The 12,709-nt window shown below is 40.1% G+C and overlaps 1 protein-coding gene across 3 annotated transcripts in view; it reads left to right on the top strand.

The window, feature by feature from the left end:
* CLSPN (claspin) overlaps positions 1–12,247 on the top strand; it is a 17,602-nt gene extending 5,355 nt beyond the window's left edge. Inside the window, exons 4-25 of one of the 3 annotated variants that reach the window (XM_039729261.1) lie at positions 739–903; positions 1,500–1,589; positions 1,800–1,872; positions 2,129–2,237; positions 2,774–3,327; positions 3,783–3,974; positions 4,392–4,582; positions 4,945–5,147; positions 5,341–5,405; positions 5,801–6,006; positions 6,586–6,746; positions 6,833–7,059; positions 7,240–7,354; positions 8,029–8,110; positions 8,416–8,513; positions 9,069–9,233; positions 9,319–9,440; positions 9,675–9,802; positions 10,103–10,211; positions 10,299–10,381; positions 10,571–10,732; positions 10,930–12,247. In XM_039729261.1, the coding sequence (XP_039585195.1) occupies positions 739–903; positions 1,500–1,589; positions 1,800–1,872; positions 2,129–2,237; positions 2,774–3,327; positions 3,783–3,974; positions 4,392–4,582; positions 4,945–5,147; positions 5,341–5,405; positions 5,801–6,006; positions 6,586–6,746; positions 6,833–7,059; positions 7,240–7,354; positions 8,029–8,110; positions 8,416–8,513; positions 9,069–9,233; positions 9,319–9,440; positions 9,675–9,802; positions 10,103–10,211; positions 10,299–10,381; positions 10,571–10,732; positions 10,930–11,043 (3,414 nt within the window). In that variant the 3' untranslated portion in view covers positions 11,044–12,247. Of the gene's footprint in view, positions 1–735; positions 904–1,499; positions 1,590–1,799; positions 1,873–2,128; positions 2,238–2,773; positions 3,328–3,782; positions 3,975–4,391; positions 4,583–4,944; positions 5,148–5,340; positions 5,406–5,800; positions 6,007–6,585; positions 6,747–6,832; positions 7,060–7,239; positions 7,355–8,028; positions 8,111–8,415; positions 8,514–9,068; positions 9,234–9,318; positions 9,441–9,674; positions 9,803–10,102; positions 10,212–10,298; positions 10,382–10,570; positions 10,733–10,929 lie in introns of all 3 variants that reach the window. The other 2 variants (XM_039729262.1, XM_039729260.1) reach the window with 2 other exon arrangements.
* The last annotated feature ends 462 nt before the right edge of the window (positions 12,248–12,709 follow it).

Here is a 12,709-nt window from a genome sequence, read left to right as displayed (position 1 = left end):
TGACAGTATATTATTAAACATATATAATTATTTTTAACCAAGCTAAATTTATTATTGCTTGTATATATTGTAATATATATATTATATATATAATTAAATATGTATAATATATATATTATATGTTATTAAATACATAATATATATAGTATACATATTTATATGTATGTATATGATTTTTTAACTAAGCTTTGTATATATTGTAATATATATATTATTAAATATATAATATATATTATTAAATATATATTATATATTATTAAACATATATAATTATTTTTAACCAAGCTAAATTTATTATTGCTTGTATATATTGTAATATATATATTATATATATAATTAAATATGTATAATATATATATTATATGTTATTAAATACATAATATATATAGTATACATATTTATATGTATGTATATGATTTTTTAACTAAGCTAAATTTATTATTGCTTGTATATATTTATACTATATATTATAATATATACAATATAATATTATATATTATCTTTTCTGTTGCAAAGCTTCAGTGTTGTGTCCACATTCCTGCAGCAGCTTTGGGATCCACAACATACAAGTCTTACCTGCACTGTCTGTACATTAATTTCAATTAAATTGCATTAAATTTGCACTTTAAAGACCTACAAAACCTAACACTTGATGATTTAATGCCATTTTAAATTAATGTCAAAGAAGCAAAGGGACCTCCTGAAAGGAATCCCAGTAATTTATTCCTCTGGAAGCAGGTGGGTGGTGCTGAGAGGTTTCCCTTCAATGACAGTGGATGTCTCCTGGATGACAAGGAGCTCTTTGATAACGGCTTGGAAGAGGAGAATGATCAACCCCTTGAGGATGAAGAGTCCCTAGAATCCATAAGAGCAGCTGTGAAAAACAAAATAAAAAAATACAAGGTAACAGTTGGCTGTGATACCAAAATTATTGTAAATGCACTGTCTTTCAAACTGATAGAAAATAGGTTTAGATTAGATAGTGGGAAGGAATTTTTCCCTGTGAGGGTGGGCAGGCCCTGGCACAGGGTGCCCAGAAAAGCTGTGGCTGCCCCTGGATCCCTGGCAGTGCCCAAGGCCAGGCTGGACAGGGCTTGGAGCAGCCTGGGACAGTGGAAGAAGCTGGAATGGGATGAACTTCAAGGTTTTTTGCAACCCAAATCATTGCATGGTTACTGGATTTAGCAGAAATTTGTACCTGAGCAGATTCTACAACTCTCTTGGACCATGGTGGAGTTGTGCTGCTGTGGCAGGAGAGAGGAGAGCCTTCTGCATTTGTTTTTAAAGATGGGGGGATGTTGTCCTGGCAGGTTAAAAAGATAATTACTATGAAGTAGGAGCTTTGCAATGTGCCCTTTGTGGGGTTTGTGCTGGTTTATGAGTACACTTGCTGGCTCTGCTGACCAGTGGTAGTTCTGTACAGTCATTTGTGATGTGTTTGCCCTTGATAGTGCCAGATTATTGACAGAAATCATTGAATTTCTTCTTATGCCCCATAGAACAAGGAACGTTTTCCTGACAGTGAGGGCTACAAACATGTATTTGATGAGGAGAATGAGGAGCCTGTATTAAAGGAGCCAAAAAGGAAGGTGAAGTCTCCATCTTTTTAAAGCTCTGTATTGTTGTTTGTCATGACTAAAATGCTTTTGTGTGCACAGTTTGGTTGTGTTTTTTTTTTTTAATGGATGCTTTATTCTGACTCCTTGCTGATTGAAAGGGAAAAATAAGCAATTTAAAAAGTAGAGAAGGAGCCCCATGTTTGTTTCCTGACTTCAAAACCTTTCTTTTCTCCCCCTAAGGAGCGGAAAGCAGCTCGGTTAAGTAAAGAAGCCATTAAACAGCTACACAGTGAGACCCAACGACTTCTTAGAGGTAAAACTTCAATTCCTTGTATGTAAAGGGGTATAAACTGTTCAGAAATTCACAGGAGAAATTGAAAGAATTTACCCAGAAGGTTAGAGCCTTCTTTGATCTAGTGTGACTTAATGAGGGTTGAAGGGTGCAAGACCATTTTTACTGATGGACCTGTTAAAGTTGTTTTTGTAACTAATGAAAATAAAGATACTTGTTATCAAATAAAGAGCTCAGATGATGGTTTAAATCTTCTCTCACTGTCTTTCTCTGGCAGAATCATCTCTGTCTCTCCCATATCACGTGCCTGAGGCCAAAAGTGTTCATGACTTCTTCAAGAGCAGACCTCGACCAGCATGTCAAGGAAATGCCATGGCCCTGCTGAAGTAAGGACTTAAACCTTCCTCATCCAGTTTTTCCATAAACTTTAAGCATCTCTGGCTTTTCTTGGAGGATAACCAGACTTTCTTAGGCTCCTTTAAATCCATAAAATTAGGGAATTAGGAGAATGTCATTGCTAACATCAGGCAATGCTGCTCTCTGGACAGAATCATACTGTAGAAGTGATCAGGGCCAGAAGTAACTCATATGAAGGAACTTGCTGATGCTGAGTTATTTTAATGGGATTTAGGCTGAACCCCAATATTTTACTTGGACTCTTTCTTCTCTGAGTAATGTGTAGTAAAATACTGAAGCTAAGTAGTCACAAAATCCCTCAGGAATTTCATGCTCTCATACTGTAACCAATACAAAGCTTTTACACTTCCTTAAGTTCTTACAAAGTTTTCCAGATTTGTCCTTCATCTCTTCTTACACATTAATGACAGTAATTAGGAAATGGTTTCTTCCTCTCAGTTTGTCCTTAGCCTTCTCTCCCTTTCACACTAACCATGGGTGGTGTGTTTCTTTCTGCCTTTTTTAGGTCCTCTAAATACCAGCTGCCCCTAAATGAAGAATCTGCAGCCATTGGGAGCTCGAGCAAGGATTGCAAAGATGGGCCAGTGGAAGGTGATCAATCAGCAGCTGCTGAACCAGAAATGAACCTGGGCAGAGATGTGGATGCTTCTGTGACTGAGCCTCTTGCTGCTGAAGGGAGGAACTTGCCAGAGGACTGTGCTGAGCAGCCCAGGCAGGACAGGGAGGATTCTCCTGCAGTTACAGGGACTGTAACTGGTGATAACACAGAGGAACAGCAGCTCCCCAACTGCCTGAGCACTGAGTGTGATCAGCAAAAGGAGAATGAAATTCCTGCAGCATCTGGAGACGCCCTCGTGGAAAGAGGAGAAACAGCACCAGATGTACAAGGGGAAACAAACCCTCAACAAGTGGGGCCTGGGCTGGGGGCACAGCCTGAAAAAGTGAGGAAATCCAAGCTGGATAAACTTCGTGAACTGGGAATAGACCTGTCCATCCAGCCAAGAATCTGCTCTGACAATGAATCCTTCATAAACCTGGATGAAGCTGATTCAAATAAAGGTACCACTTGTGTTGTAGTCCTAAGCAGTGTTGATTTGAGCTTAGCTGGAAAATTCAGAAATATTTAGGTGATAGAACAGTCAGGCACATCCACTTACATGTGTGGAATCTTTGAGGTATGTTAACAGAAATTTAGAATTGCCTGGTGGATGGGAGGCTGGGCTGGAAGTGAATTGAGGTCTTGTGGACAAATGGTAGTCAATGGTAAGATAATTTAACATTAGCTAATATCAATGAAATACAAGCTGCAACAGAAATATTCTGTGGTGGTTTATTATTAATTGAATAAAATAGTTTTGCAAATATTTTAATATTCAAGATTTAGCTTTTATATATCCTTTTTTAAACTTAGCTTTAAACTAAATTTTGGGGGCAAAAAATGCTCAAGGCCTACTCTTTTAACAGTCAGTGCTTTTACATGCTATCACATTGATTTAATCAATTTGTATTTCAAGAACTAGAAGCCCTGAAAGCACGTTTCTTGAAGCACACTCTCCAGCCATCAAAATCCAAAGGGGAACGGGCCATAAATATGAACATTATCCGTAAGGAAACAACATCTGATGGGAAAGAGGAGCTGAGAGCAGACGTGGTGCCAGCAGTTTTGGCTGCAGAGAGCCTGGAGGAAGCAGTCCACACAAAGCCAGGTTGGTGGGGGAGAAGAAGAGACAAGGATTGAATTGGAAAACACTGTATTTTCCTCTCATGCTGTGTTTCTCAATGCTGCCCTACAAAATACAGGCGAAGGGATTTTCTTCTGTAAGATTATTTGGTATGTTCCCCCTAGTGGATAGCCTTGTTTTATCAAAAGAATTCTTGGTAGACCACTGAAATAGCAGTGGCCTGTGTAGGACAGCCTCAGTCAGATCTTTGTGATTCATTCCTTAGATTTTTCATGCTTCCATGAGAAGCTGTGGCTGCCCCTGGATCCCTGGAAGTGTCCGAGCACAGCTTGGACGGGGCTTGGAGCAACCTGGTCTCATGCAGAGTGTCCCTGGGTGGAAAGGGGTGAACTTAGAGGTCTCTTCCAACCCAAAGCCTTCCCTGAATCTTTTCCTGTGCAGGTGAAAAGCTGCAGGCCCTGAAGGCCAAGCTGCAGGAGGCCATGAAGCTCCGCAGGAGCGAGGAGCGCCAGAAGCGCCAAGCGCTGTTTAGGCTGGACAATGAGGAGATGCTGGAGGAAGAGGAGGAGGAGGAAGAGATGACAGAGGAGTCTGAGGAGGAGGAAGAAGAAGAAGAAGAAGGTGATCACGAGGTCTGTATGCAGCATTTTTCCATGACCTCATCAGCTTCTCCGTTCTGCTTCCCCTCCCCAGTGGAATGGGACTTTTGTACACTTCTGGTTGGGGGAATTGCTAAGAATTCTTTTTAGAAGCTAAAAAATTGCTATAGTTGGCAAAATCAGCATCTGGCTTGTCTAACTTTGAATTAATGAGTGTTTCCTTCATTTGTCAGAACACTATAAAATCAAATTGAAATGTTTAAGGGGTTTTGATGCCCCTTTCCCTTTTCATAAATCCTTGGCTCGTTGCTGGCAGGGCCAAACAGGTCACCTGGGGAAGGGTTTGCCATGACAATAATCATTATATCTGTGCTGTGTTTGGGGATGTTTTTTAGAATTCAGAATTTCTGCTTGATGAAGCAGAGGAAGATAATGAAGATACAGAAGAGAAACACACTGAAGATGGTGATAAAGAAACTGACAAAGAATCCATTGATGGAGAAAAGCTGGAGAAATCTGAACATGGTGATTCTGTTCTAAAACATCCTTCTACAGAGTCTACCTTGATGCTTTTTAAGGACAGCTCCTCAAAAATGGGGTAAATAATCCAAGCCTTAAAAATGGTCACAGAAATTTTAAATTTGATCAGCATGTGATCAAAAAATCATCAGATTTTTTATTTAAAATGCCTTTTTAAGTATTTTTGTGATCCTTTGGGTTTTTTTACAATTTGCAATTAACTAAATTTAAATCCTAAATTTATTAGCAAATATACCTTTTATGAATTGCAGATATTCTCTTCCTGATGAAAAACTGGAAATGGAAGAAACTGTAGACAAAGGACCCAACAAATTAGGTAAAATAGAATTATTGCCCTAGATAATTGTTGGGTTTTTGTTTTTTACTTAGCATATGTAAAAGTTTCTGTTTAAGATTGCTTTCAGTATTGCTGTTATTTCACCACCTCTATATACATACAGTATGATTTTAAAAGTTTAGATTGATGAAAAAATGTGTGGGCTTGAAAAAACTAGAGGGAAAAATACTGTTCAAAATAATACTGGAAGAAATATGAAATTCAGAAGTCAATAAGATAAGTAAAAACATGCAATATGCTTCCTGTGAGAAGAAGGAAATCCAACACGACCACAAAATGAATTTTTAGCAAGGTATCAGTGTTGTAAAATATTATTTTGAGGTTTTGCTGGATTACACACACAAAGTTAAGCACTATTTTTTTTTTATTTCCAGAGGATGATGATTCATTTTCTCTACCAGCCCTGCCCAAGGAGAACAGCCACAACAGCAGCTTTGAGTTCATTGGCTCCATGATCCCATCCTACCAGCCCTGTAACAAGCAGGCCTCGAGGGGAGGGAGCTTCTTCCCTGCAGCAGGGGGCTTCAGGTCACCCTCCCCAGGTTTCTTCAAAACAAGTTTTATCAGCTCTGCTTCCAAGGTGAGATTCTCAGGCCTGGTTGTGTCTTATACTAACACAGTGGGAAGTAAATAAATGTGTTTTATGCTGATGGTCAGAGCTATCAAAAGAATGAACCCAGATAAATGCTTTGGTGTCAGTAAAATTTCAGAAGAACAAACTGCCCCTTGGGTTTGTGTCCACATTGGAATGGATAAAAATGATATTATAAAATTTATATTCTAAAGCATCAAAGAAAAGATGCTATAATCTGGCTTTTATATATGTGCATCATAAATATGGCTTTTAAGAATGCTTACATGGGCTGCACAGCCTCTGATGTCAGTGAACTCCTGTGCTGTAGTGGAGCAGCATGAGCATAATTTAATTCCTGCATGGTTTGGGTTGCGAGGAACCTCAGAGCTCATCCCCTCCCACCCCCTGCCATGGGCAGGGACACCTTCCACTGTCCCAGGGTGTTCCAACCCCCATCCAACCTGGCCAGGAACACTTTCAGGGATGGGGCAGCCACAGCTTCTCTGGGAACTCTGTTCCAGGCCCCCTTGCATTTCAATTTAAGCTTGCTAAACAACTTCTGTATTTTTGTATTCCCTTGCTTAGAGCTCTGGAAAAACCTCTGAGCCTTCTCTTCCCATAGAAGATTCCCAGGACCTGTATAATGCTTCTCCTGAGCCCAAGAGTTTATTTCCAGGGGCTGGGGAGTCAAGGTTTCAGTTTTCCCTGGAAGATGACACTCAAAGCCAGCTGCTGGATGCAGATGGGTGAGTGATGGGTGTAAAGGATGGTGTTTAACAGAAACAGGATGTGCAGACCAGCAAGATTTTTCTAACTACAGCATTTCTTTCAGGTTCTTGAACGTTGGACAACACAGGAATAAATACCAGTCCTCAAAGCATCAGCTGCCACTGGCTAGCATGGATGAGAATGCCATGGATGCCAACATGGATGAGTTACTGGACCTGTGTTCTGGACAGTTCAGCAGCCAAGCTGAGCACGTGCCAAACACCAGCAGCACCAAAAAGCAGAACATGGAGGAGCTGCTCAATCTTTGTTCAGGGAAATTCGTGTCTCAGAGTATGTCTTGCATTCTCTTTTCAGCTTTGATTTAGACATTTTTAGCTGAGGTGACTTCAAGTCTGGGTACTGATGCCACTGTGGAGTTTTGTCTTTGTTGGGAGCATATGCAGTTTTATTTCTGGGTGCTCTCTGACACTTTAAGAGCAGAAATGAGTTACATCTTACTGTTTTCTGTAGCAGGTTCTCCAACATGGGCTTCTTCAGTGTCTTCCAAGGCAGAAAAATACAGTGACATAGAAGATCCAATGGCAGAGGCTCTGGAGCTCTGTTCAGGCTCCTTTCCCACAGACAGGTTAGCATTGCTCTCCTAAAATTTACAGAAGGTAATTCTGGTAACTCTTGTTTCACTCTTAGAAGTGTTTTCTTGTTTAACATCAATTTGCTGTCAGTGAAAGTGAGCTTTGTTTTGGAGGTGAAGGGGAGGAATATTGCAAATTGCTCAGCAATTACTCTCTAATTGGCAGCATAAACTGTTTCCCACAGTTACTGTGAAGGGAAATTCCTTGTCTTACACTGATAGTGAAAGAAACAGTGAAGAAGTTTAATTAAACTGAGAAAAGATGATTAAAAGTGGGACTTTTTAGAGTCTGTTCTGGGCTGTTGCCATAACCAAATGTAAAAGTTGAATACTTGGCGTTTTTTATTAACTAAATTGGAGAGTGTATGGCTGCCTGACAAAAGGATAGTGAGGCTTAATAAAAGGGGATCCAAGAGGAATTTGAGAGGAGGAAAAAAAATCGGAAAAATTAGTGCTTGTCCCATGGTTTCTGCAAGTGAAGATCTGAAGTCTTAAAACATCAGCTCAAATGGGGATTTGAGGCATTTATTGCTAAATGCTGCTGGCAGATTGTAGCTCTGAGCACTCACAGGGAATTGCTTTATTCAGCTGAGGTGGGTGTTGAAATGTTGCCTTGATTTACTGGAGGTAAGATGAAAATGCCTTTCTCCCATTTATGTTTTCCCTAGGGAAGAGGAAGAAGGGGAGGAACAAGAAGAACTTGGTGGTTTTCAGCTTTTAACAGATGATGAGGCCTTTGCAAGTGAAGAGGTGTGAACTGATGGAGCCAGGCAGCTGCTGGATAAAATGGATAATTCCATTTATCTTCCTAGGTTTTTAATATATCCATCAATGTAAAGTACCACAACTTCCATAACAAGCTACTGAAACATTTTTCAGAGCAAACTTTGAATCACTTAAAAGATCTCTTTAATATAATGATACAGTGAAAAATGCAAATCCTCTGAAATATGCCTGGTTTCAGTGTCTTGTTAATTGAAGAACAGACAAATCTGTTACAAAGGAGCAATCCACTCTCAGAAATTCCTTCTTTCTAAAAACTTTCTCTTTGACAGGATGAAAAGGAGGATGAAGAGAGTGCTGCTGAAGAAGCAGAAAGGAGTGATGAAGAAGAAGAACTGCTGAGACATAGACCAGTCTCTAAGAAAAAACTGTAATTATTTTTTAAAAATCTTAATTACCAGAGAGAATAGAATATTAATAGCACTAGAAGTTTGGTTTGGATATATTCCCTCTCTAGCAGATGTTTATATGGTCTGGTTTTTTACTTTGGAGCTATCATGTTACATGAATTTAGTGTGTCTCTTGTGGGTTATAGATGATTTCCATTTTATATGGAAATCAAAAAGCCACAATAAAAGCAGTGCAACATCTTTTTGACCAAAAAAAGGGATGCAAGAATATTGTTGTCATTCTTCATGTCTTAAGATCTTATTTGTTCTAGCAACTAAAAGACAGAGTTGACAGTTATTGCCACCATCTCTGGAATCTGGGGGATGCCAATGATTTGGGGTAGTAAATGATGCCAGCTATGTGTGTAAATGTGCAGGAACTCAAGGCTTCTTCTTTCCAAAAATCACATGAGAAATTAGGATACATCCTTAAGAAATGTGTTCATTTTATGTCAAAAAATAAATCTTGCTTTCAGAAGGTTTGTGTGATGGTTGTTTTGCTCCCAAACTCAACTCTTTTGACTTTTTTTCCCTAGAAAACTGCAAGATTTCATGGAGGAGGAGGCAGAGCTCTCAGGGAGTGACGTGGGAAGTGAGGATGAGTACGATGGTGAAGACCTGAACGAATATGAAGAAGAAATTATCGACGAGGAGCTCCCAGACGAGGCGGAGTTAGGAAACCAAATACAGAAATTCCACATGTCAGTGCCATTCTCATTAGATTTTTTTGGTGTGTGAGGCCCTGGCTAGCCTGGACTAACCTGTCCCTGTCCCCTGTGCTGGCAGGAAGGCCATGCTGGACGATGACAAGCGCCAGCTCCGCCTCTGCCAGGAGAGGTACCTGCTGGATGGGGACCTGCACAGCGACGGCCCAGGCAGGACCAGGAGGTTCAGGTGGAAAAACATAGGTGAGCCATGATCCAGAGTTCATAGAAGGGGAGAAAGGTTGAAAACAGAGCTTGTGTGTGTGGGTGAAGTAGCACTTCTAGTCCTCAATGGAGTATTTCAGGAGTAAATTGATGGGGGGATGATTCTGGGTTTTTTGCCTTGTTTGTTTGATTGATTTTGGGGTGTTTTTTTGTTCTCTTTTACTAGCCTTTATTTTCAAAATTGATAGCTGACTGTCTTGTTTTGTTGCCCAGATTTTGCTTCACAGATGGACTTGTTTCAGAGAGATTCAGATAATGAGGAGGAGAATGAAGAGTTTGATGAGACAGAAGTGAAGTGGAGGAAGGAGAGATTTGAGCGAGAGCAGTGGCTCCGTGAGCAGGTGTGGTGAGCTGCTAGAAAGGCTTGCTCAGTCTCTGTATCATTACTGGATGGGAAATTGTTTATTCCTCAAGTTAAACTTCAGTGTTAAGTCAGATTTCTCAGCTGAATGTGATGCTGTTCATTATTAGAACAAGGATGGTGAAGTATCTAAGAAATTGCAATTAAAACATGGTTTTAACCTCTTACAGTAGAAAGTAAATGAAAATTAATTAATATAAAGAAAATAATTACTTAAAATACTGAATGAAATGTCCATTTGTAATATGATTTTTTTTCAATGGTCTTCTCTCTGCTACAGAAGGAAAAAAATAAAGAGCAGGAGGAGGAGGAGGAAGAAGAAATTGGTGGAGACAGCGAATTCATGAAGCTGGCAAAAAAAGTGACTGCCAAGTCCCTGCAGAAGAAAGGTGAGTTTGATTTTTTTATTGAAGTGATAAGAAAAGAAGAGAGGGAAAGAGTTCAAAAACTGATCTTTTCCCCCATGTCTCTGCCAGCCAGCCCAGCAGTGGTGGCACAAGGCACAGCTCTGTTACCCAGGAACCCGTTTGAAGCCTTCAGACCTGCCAGTGACATCCAGGTGGGTACCAATCCTCAAAAATGGCATTTGCTAACACAGCCAAGTCAGCTGCCCCTGAACTGTGGGCTCTCCTGATTTGTGGTGTTGTGATGTGTGAGCAGAGAGTAGATTTTCTTTGCAGAGTAACTTATTAAGCAACCTGCCTTGTTTCCTGAGAATGGTTTAATGCAGCTTTTCTTTGCCTTTCAGATAAAAAATGGGTCACTCTTGAACAGACCTAAAGCTGTCCTTCAGAAGCTGGCAGCAATGTCAGATCTTAATCCAAATGCCCCTCGAAATTCAAGGAATTTTGTCTTTCATACACTTTCACCAGAGAAGAGTGAAGAGGCAAAGGAGAAACCAAAACCTCAGGTAAAGATTTGGGTAGCAGGTGCTGCCTGTTGTGGAGATTATTTGAATACACAGGCACTAAAATTTGCCAAGCAGTTAAGAGCACTACTGTCTTAAATATTCCCTGTGTGCTCTCACACCAAATATTTCTCTCATAATTCAGAATTTAAACTTTTTTTGTGCATATTGTGTATTCTAATGTATTTGACTGCCTTTAGGTGAAGAAGAGAGGCCCTTCTGCAGTGGTAACATCAGCAGCAAAGCGGCCCAGGGTAGAAAGCTCAGAGGAATCCAGTCAAAGCCGAAGCATTTTCCAGTACTTGGAGAGCTGAATATTCCTGTTTGGAGCCAGAGATTGTCTCCTCTTTGCCAGCTGCAGTTTATTTTGCCAATCTGCCAGAAATCACCAGACAAGGAAACAAATGGGTGCCACCTCCTTCACAAGCTCCAGTGATTTCCAGGCAGTGGTTTTGTGCTTTGTTTTTTCTCAGTCCTCTGTGGCAAATGGGAGCACAAAATCCATTCCTGGTTTGGAATTAAATGATGACTTGATCTTTCCCAAGCATTAAGGAACTTCCACTGCTGTGGGCTGTCCTCACAGGTATCAGAGGTATCAGTTCCACTTGGAAATGCCATTGGTGTGACAAGGAAATACCTCAGGTAGCTGAAAGCACAATAAAGGAGGAATTGCTACAGCTCTGGGAGAGAATGAAGCAGTGTTGGCCATGGCAGGACACTTGTTTACACTTGCAGCACAAAGTTTGAGCTGTGGCTCCCTCCAGTGTCTTATTTTCTTTAATGTTGAGCATTTATTAAGCTTCTCCTCTTTAGAAGCTCTAATTTATCCTTGAAATGTTTACTCTGTGGGAAAGGTCCCAGTCTCTTCTGAGGCAATATGAGAAGGGTTTCTTTCCATTTTTTATTACTGTTGATGTCCTTAAACTTGCAGATGGATGTGTGTGTGGAGAGGGAAGAATGTGAGCAACGTGTGGGAGAGGAAAAGGTTTGGGGGGGTTTATTTGCATTGGTGGGGGAACTTGCTGGGGTTGCTTTGGTTTGCCCAACTTCAGGCTGTCTTTAACCATCCATTCTGTTGTTTTCATGGAAACTGCACTCATCCAAGAGAAACCATCCATTGCTGAGCAGCCAGTAAGGAAAGGGCTGCTCTAGAATGAGGGAATTTATAAGGAGCTGTCATTCACAACTATTCTAAACAGTGTGAGAGAAACATGAGCCAGAGTATCCAGCATTCCTGATGTTTCTGATCACATCCTGAAGGTGTTGGAGAGCAGATAATGGTGCCACAGGGTCCTGCTCTAAAACTAAACCTCTCTGGGACTGGATGTCACACACCTGAGGTGCTGACACCATCAGAGAAATGTCTGAGCTGTAAATTTTGTAACATCTTGAGCACATGCCTGATGTGCTGTGTGTAAAATATTTTATTGTACAGTATGTTATAAAGAATTATGGTACTAATCGAAGTGCAACTTTACAATAAAACATGGTTTTAATTTTGGAGGCAGAATTAATTTATAGGATTTCTCTCATGTCTGGGTTTTTTTTTTCCTCCAATGTTTTTTATTTCTGTCTATGTCTGTTTTTTCATTGCTGCCTTTTTTTGTAGCCACAACTCAGTCCTTCACTAGGAACAGCTGCAATAATATTAGAATACAACAAAAACAACCCCTTGTGTTTATTGGAGTGTGGATTTTCAACTCCTCAAGTCTTCCACTTGGGTTTGCATAAAATTCTTGGCCTGAAGGATATGTTTTTTTCCCGCTTCAATACTTTTAGATTTTTTAGTTCCTAGACAAAACGTTCTTTATCCTTGTCTTAAGAAGTGTCCATTTCAGTTCAGTGCTGCAATTCTAATTAATTGGTGTACCTGGATTTGGGATTGGAGGTGTAGGGAAGAGGAATGACTTTTCCTTCTTCATTATCAGACCTTTCTTAAAGGACCAAGTAACTAAAAGATTTCTGAGCACCCACTTCATT

The sequence above is a fragment of the Passer montanus genome, unplaced genomic scaffold (genome assembly GCF_014805655.1).
Source record: "Passer montanus isolate IOZ18808 unplaced genomic scaffold, ASM1480565v1 scaffold68, whole genome shotgun sequence".
In the NCBI taxonomy this organism is placed as follows: Eukaryota; Metazoa; Chordata; class Aves; order Passeriformes; family Passeridae; genus Passer; species Passer montanus.
Note: the sequence above shows the minus strand (reverse complement) of the source record. Positions and strands in the feature narration are given on the sequence as shown.